Source organism: Camelus bactrianus, chromosome 12 (assembly GCF_048773025.1).
Source record: "Camelus bactrianus isolate YW-2024 breed Bactrian camel chromosome 12, ASM4877302v1, whole genome shotgun sequence".
NCBI classification, from domain to species: domain Eukaryota; kingdom Metazoa; phylum Chordata; class Mammalia; order Artiodactyla; family Camelidae; genus Camelus; species Camelus bactrianus.
Genome location: NC_133550.1, coordinates 29,849,767 through 29,872,544, shown reverse-complemented (window position 1 = coordinate 29,872,544; position 22,778 = coordinate 29,849,767). Strand labels below are relative to the sequence as shown.

Genomic DNA, 22,778 nt, shown 5'->3' with positions numbered 1-22,778 from the left:
GGAGCGCTCATGTTCCAGAGACCGGCAGGCAGAGCGGCTGCCGCGGCGAGGCCTGGTCCATTACTCCGCAGCATCCCCATAGCTCCGGTAGTCGCAGTTCCGGGGCCGCCGCCGCTTGAGCGGGAGCTGCCCGACTGCTCCGTCGTCACCGTCGCCGCCTCGGGGTCCGGGCCACTGGGGCCTCTTGCCGCCGCCATGAAGCTGCGGGTCCGGCTTCAGAAGCGGACCTGGCCTCTGGAGGTGCCAGGAGCGGAGCCGACGCTGGGGCAGCTGCGCGCGTACCTGAGCCAGGCCCTGCTACCCACCTGGGGGTACAGGTACGCGCCACGGAGAGGCGGGGGCACGCCGCGGGCCCTGGAGGAGGGCCGGGTGGCGCGGGCACGCCCCGGGCCGTCACGTGTGGCCGGGCAGGGAGCGCGTTGTCACGGGGCCCGCGCCCCTGGGACTGTGACGCGAGCAGGCACTGGGGTGCAGCTCACCGGGTTCCGGCTCTGGGAGATCATGGCCCAGCGGCCCGGAGGCTCCGATCCCCTCCAGGGTGAGCCTTCGCTTCCGCTTTTGCAGTGAACGAACCCAGGCGATAGGCTAGGATGCAAAATTCTCACGCCTTTTGAAATGTAGAGTTGGAAATTATGGGCTTGTCTTGGGTTAAACCTTTCCAGGCTTTCAGCAATTTAATTAATTTTAAGTTCACCATCTCCAGCTCTCCAGCTGTCAGAGCATTTCAGTGAAAAGTTTGGAAAGTACTGGAAGAGGTTAGAAACCCGCCCTCCATCCAAGACCACCTGTAACTTGTACCTCTGCGGTGAGGCTGCAGTAACCTCAAGACTCCGTTAAGTGCTGACTTACTAGGCGCCGCGGTGAGCACTTTGCCTTCCCCACTGCAAAGTTTTACAAAATGCAGTGTGTCGGTCTGTTTTAAATAATTTTATTTTCCCGGGGTAGATGTTGCGCCTTTTTCTTTTTAAGCTAAAAACTAAGGTAAACGTTGGCTTATGATGTCCCTGGAGAGCTTGCACTTTGGGGGCAGTGACACTGAGAGATAATGGATCAAATTGTTATTAATTTATGGGGCTGCAGGAGGCTGCTTTCTTTCCAAAAGAGATTCTGGGGACAATTATTTGGGAGTAGAAGAACAGAAGTCAGGTGGTCCTCTTCAAATACTGAGCTAGCGAATTTGAAATTTGTGCTGAGAAAAATACAAAAGATGAAGTTCCCTGGGGCTTTTTAGGTGAATTATTCAAAAGAAATCTTTCTGTTAATTAAGTGACTCCTTTCATAAGACTTTTATAAACTTACATTTTATTTTCAGTGAATTCAGTAAAATGAGGGCATATTATGAATCTCTCTTTCATTTTTCAGGTTAAGACATTATTATGTTAAAAAGTAAGCCTGTTTTCTTCCAAATTAAAAAAGTAAAAACAGGAAATGAGGATTGACATAACTCCTTTTAAACATTATATTAATTGATGTGCCTATTGTTTTTTCCTTGGTATTGAACAAAAATGAACTTCTCTTTAAAAAAATTTTTTTTAAGTATAGATTTACAATGTTGTGTTAGTTTCTGGTGTACAGCAAAGTGATTCAGTTATACATGTATATTCTTTTTCATGTTCTTTTACATTATGGTTTATTACAGGTTATAGCACCCTGTGCTATAAAGTAGGACCTTGTTTATTTTATATATAATAATTTGTATCTGCTAAAAAGTTACTTCTCTTTTTAAGGTATTTTCATACATATATGTATATATGTTTTATTATTATTATTTTTCAATTAGGCGGGACAGTCTGGAAAGGATGTGAAACCGAATATGACACTTTGTTTACCCAGGAACTCAAGTTAGTTTCTCTTTCAGGTTTGTTTTTACAGTTGAGGCTGGTTAACTGGAAGGAATGTAAGCTTCAGCTTGTGAAAGTAAATTCATTCTGAGTGTGTTCATTTTTAATAAATGGACAGTTTTAAAATGTGTCCATATGACATTATTACTTTTTAAGTGTCTTTGCTGAGCAAATGGATCTAGGTTTGCCATAAAATAATTTTCGAAGGCCTGGAGTTTCTAGGATGGCATTCCCTGATGAAGTTCATTTTTTTTCAGTTTCCGAAAACAAGTCCATTTTTTAACCCTTCTCCTGGAAAACCATATATTACTTCAGAAATAGCTCTTCCTTTTTCCTAAAGGGAGAGGGAATGCCTACATTTTATTAAGCAGACAGTCCTTTACCTTTTTTATGAATAGATATTGAATAGACATTATACTAAATACAATGAAAAAAACAAAACTTTTGCTGTGACAAATGATCCATAAACACGTAGTTAATTTGAGGTAGGTTTTTTTTTTTCCTGTTAAAAATGGGATGGTGTTTTTCAGGGTAGTTGGCAGGTTTTCAACATTTTATCAAAACATTTGAAAACAGAAGCATGGCTACTTTTTTTCTAATAAGCAAGAGTAGTTTCTAAAACTTCAGTAATTTCTCTATCAAAGACACTTTAATTGGTAAGAAAAAATGTATTTACATGCAGAAGAAAAACATAAATGAATTATTGGGAGCACTTTTGAAAATGTAGCATTGTAAGAACAAATAAACAGAACATGATTTTCAGAGGACTTCATCCTTTGTTAACCTCTCAAAAAGTTAATGAAGTCAGCATTACTGAGTGTAAATATCTTATAAAATGTTCTACAATGGTTTGTTAATTATTCCTTACCATTATGTGATGAAATGACAGTTATTCTCTCAAGGTCAGATAATCTGTGCTGCAGAAAGAGTCAGGGTTCATTGCTTCTGACTAATTTGAACTCTTAGCTAGTTTAGCACTGGGTTTTTGGATTTGTTTTGTCTTCCATGTAAAAGACATCATAACTGGTCATCAGTAAGGAGGATGAACTTATCAGTAGGACGGATGAATTTATACCCAGCCATCTACATGCACTCATCTAACTTTTTGTGATTATGAATATTCATTTAGGACATAGGTCTAGTACTTTGGAACCGCCAAAAGCTAACTATCCTGGAAGGATATTGAAGGGTAGCCCTGATTCCAGCCTCATCTGGATTTTTCCATCTAATGTTTATGGGTTGTGTCTATTCCACAAATACTTCTTTTTGCCAGGTGCTGGAGATACAGTTTTGAATTAGACAGACAAGGTAGCCAATCTTATGAAACTTAAATTCTTGTGGTAGAGGTGGGGAAGAGAGATGATAAGCAAATAAATACGATATTTTCTAATATTGGTATTATAATGAAAATAAAACATGAGAATGGAATAGAGTGATGGAGGCTGGATGGAAGGCATCTCTGAAGAGGTGACATTTGGGTTGAGACCTGGATAGTGAGAGTCAGTCATTTAAAGGGCTTGAAGAGCAAACGCAGAGGCCCAGAGGCTGCAGTGAGGTTGATCTGTTTTTGCGGAGTGAATAGAAAGCTCATGTGAACAGAGAAGAGTGAGTGAGAGGATTGATGAGGTAGGAGAAGTAGGTATGGGTCAAATGTTGGGCTTTGGAGGCCCTGTTAAGGATTCTATTCCAAGGTCAAATAGAAGCCATTGGAGGATTTTCAGCAAAGGAATGATGTGATATAATTTATATATTAAAAAAAACTATTTCCTTGAATCTCATTTGCCATCAATCCTAAAATGCACGTCCTTACATCACACTAAATGAAAAAATGCTGTCCATTAAAGTTGTGATATGTCATCGATTTTAAGAAGCATCCCCACATGCTTAGCATGTACGAGGCCCTGAGTTTAATGCCCAGGATGTCCTCTAAAAATAAATGATTTCCTCCCCCCGGCAAAAGTTAAAAAAAAAAAAGAAGACTATAAAAAAAGAAGCATCCCTATTTTGAAGATGACAAAATATAAAAAACTATGTGTTTTAGACGTGATGGAAACATGGATTAACGATAGAAAATGCTAATCCTATCCCCCCCGCTAGAATCTATAACCTAGGTATTTGGTGATAAGAACAAATAATTTTGATAGTTTTTTCCAAGATTTGGCTTTCTTCTTATTTTTGTTTTGTTTTGTTTTGATTACTTAGTTCTGCTGGGTCATACAGTGTACGTTATATATGTTCCGAATGTATTATTGAGGGTAATGGTAGTAGGTAGCTCTTACTATCCTTATCCGTCTTTCTTGGCAGTTCTGATACCCGGTTTGCAATTACATTGAACAACAAGGATGCCCTCACTGGAGATGAAGAGACCTTGGCTTCATATGGGATTGTTTCTGGGGACTTGATATGTTTGGTTCTTGAAGATGCCATTCCAGCACCTAACTTACCTTCATCCACAGATTCAGAGCATTCCTCACTCCAGAATAATGACCAACCCTCTTTGGCCGCCAGCTCCAGTCAATCCAGCATACAGGATGAACAACTGAGTGATTCATTCCAAGGACAGGCAGCCAAATCTGATGTCTGCAATGATGACAGTATGGTAGGTGTTAATATCAAGACAAGAAATAGAGTAGTTGATAAATCATACTGAATAGCTCAATTGAATTCTGTGCCAGTCGGGATAATTATCATTAGTAGAATGTAGATAATATTCTTATGGAAAATTTATTTTTATTTTAATTACTTTTCTTTTCTTTTTATTGATGTATAGTTGATTACAGTTTATTACAGTATATTAGTTTTGGGTATACAGCATAGTGATTCAGTTTTTTTAATAGATTATACTCCATTTAAAGTTATTATAAAATAATGGTTATATTTCCCTATGCTGTACAATATATCCTTGCTGTTTATTTATTTTATACATAGTAGTTTTTTTAATGTTTTGAGAAGCCTCCATACTGTTTTCTGTAGTGGCTGCACTAATGTACATTCCCACCAATAGTGCACTAGGGTTCTCTTAGAAAACATTTTTTTAAACTGCTAAATGCCTGGACCAACATAGGTCTGGCATTTGAAGAATCCAGTTTTTACATATTTATTTTGTTTACACACCCACTCCTTCAGATGTATAATCCCTTGCCTTCTGTTGTTGCCTCTAACCTCATGATTCCCAGCTTTGTTTCTCTGGTCTACTCCACTCACTAAGGCTATATATAGTTCACTTATTTCCAAATGATTTGCAGGGCATTTATACCTGAATTTAAAAATTGTCACCTCAGACTCTAGATGCTAACATAAGTTTGAAAATATGTGCACTGATGGTTTCTTCTTCCTGAATCGGTGACCTTCTCTGTCAATGGCAGAGCGTAAAACCTTGGAATGATTTTTGATTCCTTATATCCAGCCCCTTAACAGGCTTTGTCCGTTTTTCCTTTCCATTTCAGGCTTCCAGTGTGTGTTTTTCAGTCTACTTTTGTGGGTTCATCTTCTCTCTGCACATTTTTGATTATGTTATTCCTCTGCTCCCTAGTAACTCTGTGTCATGGATACACCTGGGCTCATAACTTTTGAACTGAAAAAGACCAGATATCTCTAGTTCATGTCACAGAGGAGGAGAATGTTGTCTGTTCTCCTGAACCTAATTTTTAAGGCTTTCTGAAAGGTAGCCCACAACCTTTCTGGAGCTAGTTTCTGCTCTTCCCTCCTGTAAACTATCACCTCCAGTTAGACTGGACTGGACTCCTCCTCATTTTCTATCTTGCAGCAGCACATTCACCTATTCGCATGTGCACATGCATACACAACTTAGTGACTGCTTCGCTCTTTGCCCTTGCTGTTCTCCCAGCCTGGAACCCACTACCTTTCCTCCCTCTCCTGTCTACATCTCTGCCCACCTTCCAAGGCCTTGCCAACCACAGCCCAATGGTTTCCTTCAATTTCTTTTTGTTGATTATTGCCTTGTAAACACTTCATTATTTATTATCCTTCCTTTTGATTTCTTGTATGGCACAAATAATCACTTTATTACTTAATATTTTCATACCAATACATATGCCATCTTGTTAGTTTTGTGTGTGTATACTTATCACTTCAACTTAATTTTTTTTGTGGGCCTTAAATATAAGTATTCACTGTGCCTATCATGTTAAGTGTAGACAGATATTAAAAAATACTTTTTAACTGATTGGTAAATTATAAAAATCATCTATGTTTAGGTTTTTAGTAATAGTATCCAGAGAGATTACATTAAAAAAGATTTTATAAACCTCAAAGTATTTTTGTGAATTTTTTTCCCCCAGGACTCATTATGTATCTCTGAGCTTCTGTCTCATAGAGGTAATCTAGGGAATGAGTAAGAGTATTTAGCCAGATATTTAAATTACATTTCTGAATTTTTTCTGCTGATAGACTCATTCAGAGATTCTGATAGAAGGACCCATTCCCTTTATTTCTGTGTACTCTTAAAATCATTAAGATGGAATTTTTCATAGGGTATATGATAGTTACTTCACTAGTTTCCTTTTGGAGAATTTTGAGACATTAATATTGACTCAAGTTAATAATTTCAGTTCTAAAAGTATGTTGTTTTGTATTCTAAGACTATAGGGTAGAAACTTTTTAGTGTGGAAACTGAGCTTGAAATCTCATAAATAATGCTTTAAGCACTTGAAACAGTATGATTTGTCAATTAGACGTAGAATGGGGCATTGGAAAAGAAAAATAGGTGGGTAATATTTGAAACAGTAGGAAAATTTTGCTCTTCTGATTAAGTGTAAATTAATTTTCTTATTTCATTATATTTGGGAATTCATCTAGTACCTGTTGAATCTTCAATGAGAAACGCATAACATGGATACAGATCCTAATATTAGCTATAAATTGCTTTATAGTCAACTTGTTCCACTCACTTGTAAATGACATACGACAAATGATCTATTTAGAGAGGTGGTGCTAAACTTTTTTTTTTTCATTTCCACATACATGAAGAGTATGGTAAGTATATCATATCAGGATGGCCCAGAGAATGTCAGTGGTTCTCTTCGAGTGGGTGTGAGGTTTGATAAGCTCACCAGGGGATTCTGGTATCTTCCTCCCATGTCATTATCAGTCTAGGGTAACCTTCTAATAGATTTCCCTCACATGTATTCTCTCCCACACAACTGTCAGTAAGTAGTAAATGGCTAAAAGTTAGGCACAAGAAGCAAGAGCATATATACAGGCATACCTCGTTTTACTGCACTTAGATAGTGTGTTTTTCACAAACTGAAGGTCTGTGGCAACAGTGCATTGAGCAAGTCTGTTGGTGCCATTTTTCCAAAAGCATTTGCTCGCTTCTGTCTCTGTGTCACATTTTGGTAATTCTCAGAATAGTTCAGACTTTTTCATTATTATATCTGTTATGATCCATGATTAGTGATCTTGATGTTACTACAGCAAAAAGGTTACAGCTCACTGAAGGCTCACATGTTGGTAAGCATTTCTTAGTAATAAGATATTTTAAAAATAAGGTTATATACATTGTCTAGACATGCTATTGCACACTTAATAACTACAATATAGTGTAAATATAACTTTTATATACACTGGGAAACCAAAAAATTTGTGTGACCCTGCTGTATTGCGGTATTCACTTTATTGCAGTGGTCTGGAACCCAACCTGCAATATCTCCAAGGTATGCCTGTAATTCATAATGTAGTTGGGTGTTAAGTTGTTTTAATAAATAGTTTCTCCTTGCTCAAAAATATGTCAGAGCCATGTTTTTAGATAGTGTGGATGGTCATTGGCCTCTAGGTTTTAACAAGTGAATCTGGATCTTTTCCGAATTTGGATTAATTTCCTCTGCTCCTTTTCTAATGAAAATACGAACTTAAAAAGAAGAAACATGTGCTTTGCATTAAGAGTTGAGCACATACCTAGGAAACAGTCTTTCTGAGCAAAATTAATATAGGTAACCTAGTCTTATTGAAGCAATATATGATGTCCAAACATTGGGTGGCTATAACATTTCAAATTTTTATTAGCTGGTAACATTGATTATGTTATTTAATCGGAATCAAAATTACAGCATGTATAAAAAGGCGACATCATCTGTCTTGCCTATTTTACAGAATTTTTGCATGGTGCAATTTAGGAAACACTGAAAACAAAAACACGAAATTTTAAGATATTTTCCTTCAGTTCAACAAACATTTATCGAATACTTACTGTGTGCCAGGTACTATTCTGGTGTTACAGAAATGGGTGATATGTGATCTGTTCCTTTCTAGGCCTGTGGTCATGGTAGGATATAGGCATGTAATCAGAAAATTGCAATACAGTGTAATAAAATCATCCTGCAGTAATCAAGGCCTTGGCAAAGCAGAGAGGTAGTCTGTATTACCTGGAGGGGTGGGGAATTCTAGAATGGGAAGGAAGGGACTGCAGAATTTGATACAGAGTCAGGGATCAGGTGATGAAGGGCCTTGAATGCTAAGAAGTTTAGGAGTTTGGACTTTATTTTGTAGGCCTGAATTTCTCAGCATGTCTTTTATGAAAAACTTGTCTCATGAGATTGTAAGTGTTATGGGGATACTGTGTGTTGAGGAAGGAGGAGGATAGTGTTTCTTGGTTAAATGTTATGCTCACTTAACTATTATTACTGAGCTTCTCAGAGCTTTATAATGCCAAAATGTATTTTGTGAATGTGGAGGGTGAGGTTGGGTGGCTGTAACATGAAGCATTTCCCAAACTTACTTGCTTACAGACTTCTTTTTTCCTAAGAACACTTAGGGTCACATTCCAAGGCAATGCTACTGTCTGCATTGGGGAAATACTGGCAAGTTTAAGCTGAGACATGACCAAATTCTACTGTCAAAAAATTGGCAGCAGTGGGTGGAATGTATTAGAAGTCAAGGAAGAAGAGTCAAGGGATACCTGGGGAGGCTGTTGCTGGAAATTAGGAGCTAAATGAGTCTGAAGTACCAGTGCAGTAGGGAGGGGCAGATTTTAGAGATATTTAGGAGATAGATTCAGTGGAACTTTGAGGACTGATCAGATTGAGGGTGGGGTTTTATAAGGTAGAAAGGAAAGTGGAGGATGATTTCCATGTTTTTGGCATATCAGCCAGAATTAGTGGAGATAAGGAATTCAGGATGGAGGAGCAGATTGCAGGCTCATTTGTTTAGAAGAGTTTGCTTAAAATGTGTCCTGTTTCTGAACCCAATAATGTGCTTTGGCTCTGAGCACTAATCTCAGTTCACTTTGGGATACAAAATATAGTGTGAAAAAATGAGAGTCTAATGAATTCATTACTTTTGTTATCTTTTTCAGTCAGGGCCCAGTCAGAATTTTGAAGCTGAGTCAATTCAAGATGTTGTGGATATGGAAGAGGGCACAGGTTTCTATCCCTCAGAACCAATGCTCTGCAGCGAAGCGGTGGAAGGGCAAGTGCCACATTCATTAGAGACCCTGTATCAGTCAGCTGACTGCTCCAACCCCAGTGATGCCCTGATAGTATCGATACATCTTCTCATGTTGGAGTCGGGTTACATACCTCAGGTAAGAGTACAGGCAGAAAACAGACATGTTAGGGTTTAAGTTTCCCATTAGAAAAGAGGTGGTGCTCTAGACTTCTTTATTAAATGTATCTGGGTGTTAATGTAAAGTGCCGAACACAGTGATGGGCATACAATAGGCAGCCAGTAACTGTTCCCTTCCCTCTTTTTCTTCTTTTTTTCTCCTTCATTTCCTTGTCATTTTTAGTTAGTACTATAGAATTAATGACAAGTATGGTTTTTAAAGAACCCAAAAGATTACATATACTAATACGTAGATAAAATGTTCTCAGTGGGTGTGGATTAGGCATGACTAGACAGAGGACTCACTAGGTTATTTTTGTTGTTGTTGTTGTTAATAGCTCTATGAGCCAGTAACTTAATAGGATTCCGTTAGAAAGAGGGACCTTGTTCTTATGCTGTAGTTGCTTACCTTCATTTGTTCGTTCTTTCATTCATTCCTTATCCACTTGATAAATGTCTGCCAGTGGCAGGTACAGTGCTTTGCCTCTGCTCTTAGGTAGCTTACAGTCTGAGTCAGACAGAGAGACAAGTATATAAACCATTATACTGTATTGGCTAAATTGTAGGGGGAACAAATACAATTATAGGATGCCAAAGATTCACAGAGGAGAACATTTAGAAGTTTTAAAAACTTTAACATACATAAGCATACCTGGGGATCTTACTAAAATGTAGATTTTGTTTTAGTAAGTCTGGGGTGCAGCCTGAGATATTATGTGAGCATATTCCCACATAATAACAATGCTGCTGGTTTGTGGGCCACGCTATGGGTAACAAAGACGTAGATTCAGTGATCATTAAATATGTTCACCATGCCATGCACTGAGTCAGGAATTAGAATATAAAGACATTGGGACAGTCCTTGTCCTCAAGGAGTCCATAAGTAGGGCAAAGAAACAAATACAAGGAAAATATATATTATTATAATGTATTATGATAAATAACATCATAGAAGTATGTGGCGATAGAAATACAAACAGAATGTTAGAGGGTAAAATAGAGGGAATGACAAATAGGATTTTTTTTTTGAAAAAGGCTTCACAAAGGAAGTGGTATTTGAGCTGGGGTCTTGAATAATGATACAGCTTTGCTAGGCAGAGAGAGAAATCTTTGATGAGAGAAATCAGTCCCTATCTCTGTTGTTATCTATTTACACAAAAATGTTGATGGTGGATAATGTATTGTGACATTGTTTTCTATCAAAGTTTTATTACTAGAAATATTAATGATTTGGTAAATTTTATTACCGGGACTGTATGGAATGCTTATTTGTAGACAGGTTAGAGGCCTCTTGGGTTTTTATTCTTTTTGAGAGTAACACCTTTCTTCATTATTTGTTTCCATTTCATTTCATTCCCAGGGGACTGAAGCCAAAGCTGTGTCCATGCCAGAGAACTGGAGGTCGGGGGGCGTGTATAAGCTGCAGTACACACATCCTCTCTGTGAGGGCGGCTCTGCTGCTCTCACCTGTGTGCCTTTGGGAAATCTCATCGTCATAAATGGTAATGGGACGGCATGGTTTATGAATACTTACAAGTTTCTTTCCAGACATTTTATAGCCACTTCAGTGATTGGCTATCATGATATAGTTATGAGTCTTTCTCAACTTTGTTTAATCCTGGGACCACTGATAACATGGGTCTGAAAGGTTGTAGAATGCAAGGCAGATGTTTAGGCTAGCATCCTTCACTCTTGGGACTTTTGCTTTCTTAACCTTGTAATTTTTGTTCTGGGGGAGTTAGTGATAAATAGGAGTGAGATGAGTTTATTACATATGAACTCTTTGAAGAGTACTTTTTCTTTATGCTGGTGGATGGCTTTTTAATTTTTGTTTTACTAACCCAGGTTTTGAACTGAGAGATGGTGAGAGGTGAGATTGAGCTGGGGTCACTTTTTATCTAGGTTGGCATCTCTGAACACAAATACTTGTTAGGGTTCTGAGGTCTCGGTATGTGTGTTTTATCCCTACTTCTCCACACCCTCAAGAGTCACTCTGAATGGAATTTCTTTTTCTAGTTCTCTTTCATACTAGAAATGTCAAGGGATACGAATACATTCCATTTTTGTATTTCATTTTAGGTCAGATGGCCACACAGAGATCTATACCAACTACCAGTGATCTGTGGAATAGTTCAGTCACACATTCTGGAGATCCATTTTGAGTGACTAGACTCTTTCATTTTTGTTCTGTTTTGATTTTTGAGGTTTACCCTTTTAGCTAGGTAAGATAGTATGGTAAGATTGGAATGACTTCATTTTTTATTTTTCATTGATGCTCATCTTTTGTACCACAAAGACAGGTGCTTTGATGTGCCTTAGCTTAGTGTTTTAAGATGTTCTTCAGCTACTAGTTTCTGCTGAGATGGAAGCAAAGAGGAGGCTTAATAGAACCCCTATTGCTACTTAAACCTTGAACAGCAACATGTTTGTTTTGTTTAGTGAGATCCCTAGTAAGATTTTGTTGGAAAATGTTTTTTCTGTTAAAATTTATTTGGAAGCCACTGACTTATACTGCCTTGATCTTTGAAATAAAATAGTTCTAGGTCCCTTTTTATGTAATTTCTTCTATTTCTTTGTAATCACTAGATTCTTTGAAATGTTATTTAAGAGCCTCAAAATTTTAGCTTTAACAGCTTTGGTGGTATTCCACATTGGTCAGTTTGTGACTATTTGATGGCACTGGGACCCAGCAGTGTCTCTTCAACAATTCATCACAATTAGCAAATGTAACTTTAGTTGGGCATTCTTACTCACAGAGAGTCAGCAGTTTCTGCCTTCATCTAATATTCTGCTACATCACATCATAACTTGCATGGTTGAAGTTACCGAATAATAAATGTGAGGTTGTAATTTTGGCTTCAGTTTCTTATAAAGGCACTTTAACAGCATGTGTATCCTAACCTTTATTTACTAGTTTTAAGATACTTAACATAGAGAATAGCTGCTGAATGTCTTAGTTTTTGATGTTTTGTTCTTCACTAATTCTTGGCAAATCAGCTACTTGTGGACTTGGGTGGCAGACAGCTATTCCAGGCTTAGTTCTTTGAAAAGGAGCAGTGTGTCCTTAAATCTTTCCTTCACCCAAGACATGTGCACAGGCACATCACAGGCTCTTTCATGGAGTGAGATGAAGTGTGCCTTTGTATATATGATTAAAAATGAACCCCCTGGCAATGTCAAGAATATTAGTCCTTTGGGTCTAGAGAGAGATGATACTGTGAAAACTGGAAGGATTCTTTTAATAAACAAGGGAAGACTCTTTGCCAAGGGTTAAATAAAAAGTGGAGTTTTTAGTGACCTCATTAGAAATAATGACTGCACTGTGTTTAACTGTCTCCCTTTAACCTTGTTGCATATCTTTCAACTACTAATAAACTGCTGTTGGTAATAGTTAGTGGATTTCATATAAAGGTGCTTACTGTAGTTTTTAAAAGTGGTGTTTTAGAGTGATTTGATTTAATGAGATGCAGGTTTGCACTTTGGATTTTGCCGTGAGGAAAAGAAATAAGCATAGAGCAGTTTGTTTGTATAATGTGTCCTTCATGTATATTGGGGGCAAGGGAATGCAAGTCCATACTAAAAACTGAAGGCAGTTGATGAAATTACAAAGCTTTTTCATCATCTTTCTTTTGCTTATTTACAGCTACACTAAAAATCAACAGTGAGATTAGAAGTGTGAAAAGACTGCAGCTGCTGCCAGAATCTTTTATTTGCAAAGAGGAATCAGGTACTATAACCATGATTTAACTTTTGGGATGAAGCTTTGAGAGGTACACTTTAAAAAAAAAACAGGAAGGTAATGTTCAAAAGACTTACAGTTTCTGAATGAGATTAAAGAAGTTCAAGATAATGTTACAGAATTTTGGTTTTCCTGTTCTTCTGAGGGTCTTGGAATGCTAAATTATATTTATATTGCCATTATATGATAGTATGTAATGCTTCACATACCATTGATGGTTCATAATTTCTGAATTAATCTTTGTGGATTTTTCTAGCATTGTATTTAACCAGTATGGAGAGGATCTGTGTTTGTGGAAACCACACAATACAATTTCATTATTGAAAAATATTGAAGGAAAAACTACACTCAAAATGTTTGCTTAAACTTATATAAACTTGGTTGTTATTTGATACATTGGTATCAAAGATTGAAACTTTACCAAAGTTTTCATTCTAGGCATGGTTTTGCTATATTCTATGAAATTAATAGATGTAAAGAAGACAAAATTTCTTTTTTCTTTTTCAGTTAATCCCAAAGGCAGGTAGGTAGTTGAAAGAGAAGAGATGGGATGGAGAGGGAATTAACTTCTTTCAAGTGCTTGTTTTTTGCTGGACATGTGCCTTTACTGATGTTACTCCATTTTATTCTCATAGTAAACTTAAAATACAGATAGGGAGTGGTGTGGTTTATATAGTGGGGTGATGGAATTTACACCAGTGTCTTTTAAGAGAACGCTACCTAGATCTAGATCTTTGCCTTTGGAAGCCTAGAGGTTTATTCTTGTTAGCTCCCAGGGGAGATCAGGCCCCGATAGACGAATTTATATAAACTAAAACTGATAGGAAAAGGAGACATCAGAGTGCATATTAATAAAAGTCTCTGAATATTTAATGTCATACTAGACCAGTGTTTCTCAACGCTTTTTTCATTATCAGTCCCTTAAGGAGACTTTCAACACATTTCTCCCCCCTAAATCATTCTCCCTATGAAATTTTAATTCCATGGATATACTGTATAGTTTTTTTATACTGTGGCCCTTTGGAGGGTTACAAACCAGTGTAATAGCTAGGATTTTTGCTCTGTTGGGGACAGTATTGCTTCTGTTGAGAGTGTCTGAACTAGATTGATAAATCTGTAAAGATGGTCTTACCATTAACACCAGAAAAACTTGAAATTCCTTGGCTAAAAAACTGTATATTCATCTCTATATTAGGGAGGACCTTGCTATCGGGAGTAGATACACTCTACATTCTACGCAGTAGAGGTTATCATGCCCATTTTGTAGATCAGGAAACAGGTCTAGAGAAAGTTAAATTACTTCAAGGTCACAGAGCTAATAAACGGTGTAGTTTATGATTAGAATAGACTTTACTCCTGAGCCTTTTTTCAAAAACAACTTTTATAGGACTGTAGCTCAGATGATCTGGTTTCTGTTAAATAAGGAAAAAGGAAATGAAGGGGGAGGAAGAAAGTTAATACTGTTAGATTATAAGCTTATGGATTATATTAATTGACTGTTTTCAATATGTACTTTTTATATTGGGTAGGAATATGCTGCTCATTTGACAAGACATCTTAATCAGTTTTTATTGTGGCTCATAGTATAGTACCTGGTATATACTAGGCACTGTTATTTACCCTTTTATTTGTAAGTTCCTAATTACTTCTATAATAGGTCCATGAAGGGGAAAAAATTGTTTAAAGATGTTTCAGTTTTCAGAGTCACACACTGTATACTTCTTCTAATCGAGACTTTGGTTCGTTTCGTGTATGTAGGAATTATGTGTGAAAACTTACCACTTTGATTTGGTTTGGCAGAAGCAGAGGACACTATTTCGTTTTTCCACTTGATTTTGTGTTTTGATTTTTCATTTCAAAAAATATCCTAGGGGAAAATGTAGCCAAGATATACAAAGATCTTCAGAAGCTCTCTCGCCTCTTCAAAGACCAGCTGGTGTATCCTCTTCTGGCTTTTACCCGACAAGGTGAGAAATGATAAATCATCACAGGTTGAATGGCTAGAAAGAATAGTAAGTTTACACATGTTTAAGTATGAGATATGACTCTTCCCTTTTTTCTCCTCCTCTAGACTGATAAATCTGTCAAAATTTTGCTCTTTTAAGACTAAGCTTAAATGTTAATTCCTTAACTGCTATACATTTCCTGTTTTATTTCCACTGCATTTTGCACATATCTTTATTGTAGCCCTTCTTCCAGTGTATCATAATTGTTGATATGATTTCTTTCCACCTAAGTTTGTGAATACCTTGAAAACAGGAAATATGTCATTTTGTATTCTCATGGCCTAGCACAGGGTCTGGCCCATAATAGGTGTTCAGTAAATACATATATAAATAATGTATAGCTTGTAAATTGGGTCTTTTTAAAAAAAACTATTTATTGGGACTCTTCTAGGTACTTGGGATATTTCACATGCATTCTTATTTAATGCTAACAACTTTGAAGTAGATTTTATTCTCATTTTATAGGTGATGAAACTGTAATTCAGTGAGGTTTATAATTAACTCAATGTCCTTGTATTAGTCAGCTTTCTCTTATGTTGTAGTAAAAAATATTTTCAAATCTCCATGGCTTAAAGTATCTCTCACTCATTACATGTTGTGTGTGGGTTAGCTCTAGCTGAAGGAGTAGTGAGTAGTCCTGACCCAGGACTTGCACTTCTTGTGGCACAGGGAAAAGAGGGCCAGTGGCCTAACCTTGTGTTGGTTATTAAAGTTTTTGTTCAGAAATGATGTACCACTTCCACTCATACTTCATTGGACAAAGTAAGTCAAAATGGCCAAACCTAATCGTAGTGGGACGGGGAAGTCTAACTATAGGGTAGAAAATGATACAGTAGAATCATAATCTACCACAGTCTTTTAGCTGGTAAATAATTTCAGATTTATGCAGATAGATATGTGGCTTTTATCTGCTATCTGTATGTAGAAAAATAATTTTTTTAGGTCTCAAGTTACATGGTACAAGGCTATTGTAACTGTAGTTTTCTTTGGTTGGTGGTGAGGGAAGAAAATAATGTGAATTTTAAAACCCCTTGTTGGATTTTGGTTATAGCTTTGCTAGTAGAAAATAGTATCCCATATGTTCAAAGGAGCTAATAATCAAAAAATAATTTTCATTTGACTTTGGAAAAAATTATTCTTTTCCTTTTATGGTTTTGCTTCTGAATTTATCTACCTCCCCCCCCCTTTTTTCAGCTTACTAGACATCAAATAATAGTAATCTAACACTTGAGTGCTTATTATGTACCAAACATTATTCTAAGCACTCTACATGTATTTATATGTTTAATTCTCAACTCAGTGAGGTGGGTAATATTAACCTATTTTATAGATGAGAAAATTGAGTTAGAATTTAAATAACGTATCCATAGGCACACAGCTAATAAGTGGCAGCATTAGGAACCAAATATAAAAGCCAATGAATTAACCATTTTCTGTAGTTGAATAGAGAATTTTTTGTTGCACTGAATATTGCTTGAAACAAAACAGTCCATTGGCTAGTATTTAGAAATTGTCATAGCTATTTGTTTGATTTGTATTAAGAAGTAATTTGTCTCTCTACTAAAACATAAAGGGAATTGGGGGCTTAGAGTTAGTAGTAGTAATATAGTCAACCTGGGGATAAAATTCTGTTATAGATGACATACTTAGATAATTGAGAATACCATCTAATTTATCATCTCTCTAGAAAGTTGGCAACTTTGGTTTGAATATGTGGGGAAAAGAGGATGTTCTCTACTTAGTGATACCTATTCTTTTTTTCCTTTTAGCACTGAACCTACCAGATGTATTTGGGTTGGTAGTCCTCCCACTGGAGCTGAAACTAAGGATCTTCCGACTTTTGGATGTTCGTTCTGTCCTTTCTTTGTCTGCAGTTTGTCACGATCTCTTCATTGCCTCAAATGACCAACTTCTGTGGAGGTGTTTATATCTGCGGGATTTTCGAGGTGATTTCCATGATAACATGTTAACAAGAAAAGGGTTCTTTCTTACTGAGGTCTTAATTACCCAGCTTCCCAGAAGTTTTAAGTTGTGGGCTCTTTTTTTTTTAAGAGTAGGAACTAATCATAACATAGCCTTATTGTAAAGGGATTCCAAGCTTTATATACCTTTGCCTGTGTCCTGAAAACTCTCCCCATTCAGTTTTGTGTTCTCTCCAATACAAATAGCGCATTAGACCAAGTAGACTATTTCAGGATAGGAAATGGAAGTAAGACAGGCTTAATGCTGGATGAGTAAAGCATTTTTAAATCTTTATTTTTTATTTTTTCTTTGTAGATGGTACCGTCAGAGGTCGAGACACAGACTGGAAAGAAGTAAGTATTTTTAAATATCAAGGCCAATGCTCATAGCACAGAAATAACTAGTGAATTAATACGTGAAGGGCATATTTTCCACTTTTATTATGATATAATACAATCAAATTTATTGCTAATTTTTCAGTAAATGAAAATGTTTTCAACTTTTACCTTGATAGTAAAATAAATAGTCCTTATCTTCTTGTAATTACACAGGAAAAAAATCTTAACACAATGATGATTTTTACCTTTGCTTAATGTAAAATATTCTTCCTTCTTCTATTGTAAAAAAAAAAAAGAGTTGTTTTTGTGCTGGAGTAGTCTTCATCTGTTTAGCTAGTTAAAATAGTATGCTATGAAAAGAATAAGTAACGTTTTATTTGCAGATGCATTGAGAGGACTGAGAAACTTGGGATGAAGGACTAGAGATAAATTTCAGTGAGAGTCCTCAGATATGTACAAAATACATAGTACTGTTCTTTAGGAATATGTTCCATCCTCTAAAACAGTCATCTTTTTGTGTTGTTATTTAAATTGTGATCTATTAGGGACATAATTTAGGTGAGAAAGTGAACTTAAGTGCTGACCGCCCCTCCTACCCCCCCCACCAGTACCTTAACTTTTTCTATTTTGTGGCATGATATTTTCAACAAATATTTAAATTTTCTACTTTCAAAAAAGGCTGACTTAAAATTGCACATCAGCTTGAGAGCTCTAGAATGCAGTCTTGAGAGTATATGTCACTCAGTTATCCCTCTATTGGATGTATTGTTACTCCAAGTTGTCACAATTGCTCAGTTGCAGTGTGGTTAGAGAATATAGTTCATTTGGCGTTGTATTCACAGCTACTACCTTATTCATGAAGATAGAAACTGGTAAGAGTTCTCTTCTGTGCATTGGTTTCTTTGCCTCCATAGTGTGGGAAAAGTATAGATAGATCTATACAATGAAAGCAAATTGGAACTTGGGGGAAACAGCCAACTCACTTACCATATCTTGTTCTTGTTTTTCTATAGCTGTACAGGAAGAGGCACAAACAAAGAAAAGAAGCTCAGAGAGGGCGGCATGTGATGTTCCTGCCATCGTCACCCCACCCCATTCCATTCTATCCCAACCCATTGCACCCCAGGCCTTTTCCTCCTAGTTCTCTCCTTCCTCCAGGAATTATTGGTGGTGAATATGATGAAAGACTAACACTTCCCTATGTTGGGGACCCAATCAATTCACTCATCCCTGGGCCTGGGGAGACACCCAGCCAGTTCCCTCCACTCAGACCACGTTTTGATCCAATTGGCCCACTTCCAGGACCTAATCCCATCTTGCCAGGGCGAGGTGGCCCCAATGACAGATTTCCCTTAAGACCCAGCAGGGGTCGGCCAACTGACAACCGGCTGCCATTCATGTGACTGATTTGTAATCTCACTCTGGAGCTTGTTCTGGTTTTTAAAAAAAACTACAGGTGTCATCTTGTTGGGGTGTTGATCTCTAGTGTTTTCTGATTGTGGTGGTGAGAAATGCACTCACAGAAGCCTTTTGGTAGATATATTTAAAGCTCCAGGGGTGACATGGCCCAAAGGGCATGACAGGGTTGGCCCTGGGAATAACAGGTTACTGTCATCTCTCTTCTGAATTTCCCTCTAGAATGAAGGTTGTTCACTGATAGTGTTCTACACCAGAATAAAAAAAAAATCAAGTGTAAATTACATAGCAGCCTTGACTTTTATTACAGAAAGATAAATATAAATATTCAGAACAGCTTTACAACATTACTTGGACATTTCAAAATGATGAGAACCTATTCATTGTCATCAGATGGTTGCAAGAGATTATCTGTATTTTGCAGTGGCATCCTTTCTTCAAATGAAATCGTTTGCAGACTTGATTTATAAAATGGATAAAAGCAGAGCTAGTTTGGCTGAGCTGAACTTGGGGTGAGAGCTTTGGACACTCACCAGCAATTGAATCCACCTCCTCTTTCTCTCTGCAGCTGTTCTTAGGCTCCAGGCTGAAACTTCTGTGCTCTGAAGTGATGCTGTTTGGCTGCCATTGGGTTGTTAGGGACTCTTGTTTCTGGCTTCTTCTGGAGTGGAGTTATGGGTTTTTTCCCCTTGTGTTTTGAATACTTGGTGCCTAATTTGTAATCTGAGTAGATGACATCTTTTAACAACAAAGTTAAACTGCTTTGGTGCTGCCAGATACTTGTTCTTCAAAGATAGCCTCGTTATTTGAAGAACATTTTGCTTTTAAGACTTAAAATACACAAAGTTCAAGTTTTATTTTTCCTACAATAAGAAAAAGGCCAAACACAGATGTCTTAGCATAATGCAAACAACCATAGAAACATGCTATAGTGACAAATTAAAATCTGAATCACAACACAGGAATAAAACACTCAGTATCTGCAGAAAATATTTAGTAATATTGCCAATATCTTCCTGCTTTTAAAAAAATCTGTTTTGCATATAAGGAAATGGCTTGGAATGTTATGTGCTGCAAGAATATTTAGAGTCCTACATACATGTGATTTTTTTTTTTTTGCTACACATCATAGTCTTTTTTTTTTTTTTTCCATCACAGTGAAGAAAATTCAGTCAATAATTTATTTTCCAGAGGCCATGTCACCTTTATTAGCTTAATGTATAGGTAGAGTACTGGGGCTGTTAACATTTTTTTCTGTGGTATTTTGTAATGTCTGAGCTATAGGACAGCTTTTTGAAAAGTGTTCACCAGAGGCCACATGGCATTAACTGGGTCTGGGTTGAAAGAGTCACCCTGAAACTTTGATGGGTCCAAAACATCCTGGTTCACCAGTACACCTCGTTGTGGCCGTGTAATGTTAGGTTGTGCTGTGTGTATGTGGCTGTGTGTGTAGTGGGAATGGAAGGACATAGTGATGACCAGAAGCACCATATACTATTAAACAGTAGTTTTCAAAATGCAGTCATTTTTGAGTGGTCCTTGAGAGGTCTGTGAATGGTGCTGGTGTCTTGCAGATACAGGTGCTACTTTCTGACCTCACCTCAGACTTACTAGCCTTTGTGACAAATCTTAGTTCAGGATACCAGCAGTGTGTCATATACCTAAATTTGCAGTCCTCTTGCAATAGTTTACTCTGAATTCTTAAAACTACCGTCAAAGCTTTCCTCTGGAATAACTTAATTTATAGTTAGAAGCTTGTAAAATGTACATTCTTTTCATTAGACAGACTATTGAGCTTTAATATGTGCTGGTGTATAATGAGAATGAACTCATGGTTTGGTCGTAGCCTGTTCACTGCATGACATCCTGACATCACTTTGTACTGTGACGGAAGATAGAGTGCCGTGGTGACCATGTTAATAAGATGCAGCTCCACATCACTAGCTTGTAACCTTAATGCCTTCGTCTGGCTCTTATTTTCCCCTTTCATTATTTTTGTTAACAGAACTTGTTGTCCCCCTGCCCCCCACCATTTATAAATGAAAGCTATGGTTTGGCATGACTGGAAATCAAATCATGAGAAGTGTCCTCTCTTTCCAATGTAAGATTTTGTGATTCTCTAGGTACAAGCAGTTGAATTCTGTCCCCTCTCGCTTAGCTCTAATTCCTGAGATCACTGCTTAGCTTAATAGCTCTAATTCCTACACTTTCCCTTTGCTCCCTATACTTGGCGCCCCAAGCCAAGGCTTGTCTTTTTCCTACCTTGGGCTGTAGCTGCCAAAATACAGAGCCTCAGGGAGGAGCCAGGCAGGTCCCAGTTTGCTGCTGTGCTGTAAGCATGGTTAATACCTTTGGGCAACTTTCTGTTGACTGCAGAAGATGTGGAGTGGATAAAATTATTGGGAAGTAGTAGGTAGGTGACATGACATAAGGTTTAATCTTAACTAACTTAAATGTCTCTCCTGGGATTACCCAATAGGTTATAGCACCTAACTTTCTGCTATTCCATAGCAAAACAGGTAAAATGTTAATTGAGAGGCAAGGAAATGTTAACTTGCTTCTCTAGACTCAACAAAAGACCATAGAGAGGAGATAGTTAAAATGTCAGAGTTTGGAAATTGAAATTGTAAGTGGGAGGACCAATCAGAACAGAAATAATGAAAGATATTTAGGATTTAAAGGATTCTCTCTCAAACACATACATACACACAACTGTAGAAGGAATATTTAGTTTTAGATTGGTATTCCCTTAAAGAAAAAATCTTTTAAGTGTTCATCTTTTCCTAGGTCTGCCAGTTGAGGGCTCTGAATACACCATCTAAAAGCCCCATCTATTGCAGCTACACACTGGAAACACGAGGGAGCCTCTGTGCCCTTTATGTGTTGCGTCTGGTTAATGGACTGGTTTGACTTGCTTGTCACCCAGCCTTCCAATGTGTCTCCAACCAAATCAAAAGTGCCTTCTATTCCAGTCTCAGTATTAGACTGAAACTGAATCTAATCAGCGACTGCTTTGGTGTGGTTAGGAAGCAGCCCACTTGCTGTCTAGGGTAAAGAAAAACATGCGATGCATGTGCAATTGCTCTTGGGTCACGAGCTATTCCTCCAGCATAATTAAGTTACTGCTTGTGTCTGCAAGGCTGGCACTGTGACTCTAACCTGCATCCTTTCACCAATTCTAAGCACACAAAACCAAGTGAGCCACCAACCTGTTCTATGAAGTTGAATGAAGCACAAGAGCTGGGAGAGGCGGGGTTCTGAAAGGACACTGTGCCTGTGTGGTGGCTCAAGCTGAGCTCTGCTGTTCGGAGAGCTCCGCTGTGGTCCACTGGGTGGTGTGCGGTCTGGATGGGACCCCTGGGTCCTGGTCTCTGTTGGACAAGCTTTGGTACTGTCCTGGTCTGCTCACCATACCTCCTGACTGATCCTGACAATGGCACCTCATCCCTTCGGCTCCCAGCCATGGCGGCCCCATGGTCAGCTCACCTCTGTGGGGTCCATGCTCACCACGGGGGAGTCTCATGGCCCCTGCTTCTGCTTGTTCCATAGGTTTAAAGAAAGGCTACAGATTTTCTTCAGCTTCTTATCTCATTTTATTAATCTCTCTGTTGATTTGATTCTATTGATTCTGTTCCTGGGCAAGTGACTTCCTCACGTTGATACTCTTAGCCTTGACTCGACGCTTTGTTTACATTTGTTAATATCATAGGTTTCTAGGAGGGCCAACCTAATGCACACCGTGCACACCTACTGTGTGCCAAGCAATGTGCACTGTGCTGTGCCCACATAGCTTGTTCACAAGGTGCCTGCACCTGCTTGCTTTCCCCTCCAGCTCCTTTCACAGCAAATTCAGATGAAAACTTCCAGAAGGTGGTTAATGTCCAGGCTCATGGGATTTGCTACTGTATTTGTTACC

At 37.9% G+C, this 22,778-nt stretch overlaps 2 protein-coding genes across 3 annotated transcripts in view; one reads left to right on the top strand and one right to left on the bottom strand.

Moving 5' to 3' along the window:
• The first annotated feature begins 9 nt into the window (after positions 1-9).
• FBXO7 (F-box protein 7) lies at positions 10-19,146 on the top strand. Of its 2 annotated transcripts, none has more exons than XM_074375109.1 (9): positions 10-317; positions 4,146-4,440; positions 9,154-9,381; positions 10,762-10,903; positions 13,045-13,128; positions 15,012-15,107; positions 16,916-17,092; positions 17,424-17,461; positions 18,460-19,146. In XM_074375109.1, the coding sequence occupies exons 1-9, from the start codon at positions 10-12 to the stop codon at positions 18,847-18,849; spliced, it is 1,758 nt and encodes a 585-aa protein (XP_074231210.1). In that variant the 3' UTR covers positions 18,850-19,146. The 2 variants fall into 2 exon arrangements, with proteins under 2 accessions (XP_074231210.1, XP_074231211.1); XM_074375110.1 differs by lacking the exon at positions 10-317 and adding an exon at positions 391-538 and having other exon boundaries at positions 4,298-4,440.
• The window catches only part of SYN3 (synapsin III), a 447,670-nt gene continuing 444,031 nt past the window's right edge, over positions 19,140-22,778 (bottom strand). Inside the window, exon 15 of the mRNA XM_074375107.1 lies at positions 19,140-19,725. The gene's annotated coding sequence lies outside the window, so the exon portion shown is untranslated. The remainder of the gene's footprint in view (positions 19,726-22,778) is intronic.

Bases quoted from the DNA above. Each gene is read 5' to 3' on its own strand.
- FBXO7 (XM_074375109.1), top strand. From the start codon at position 10: ATGTTCCAGAGACCGGCAGGCAGAGCGGCTGCCGCGGCGAGGCCTGGT. The intron at 4,441-9,153 runs GTAGGTGTTAAT...TATCTTTTTCAG, and splicing joins TCTGCAATGATGACAGTATG to TCAGGGCCCAGTCAGAATTT. The intron at 10,904-13,044 runs GTAATGGGACGG...GCTTATTTACAG, and splicing joins AAATCTCATCGTCATAAATG to CTACACTAAAAATCAACAGT.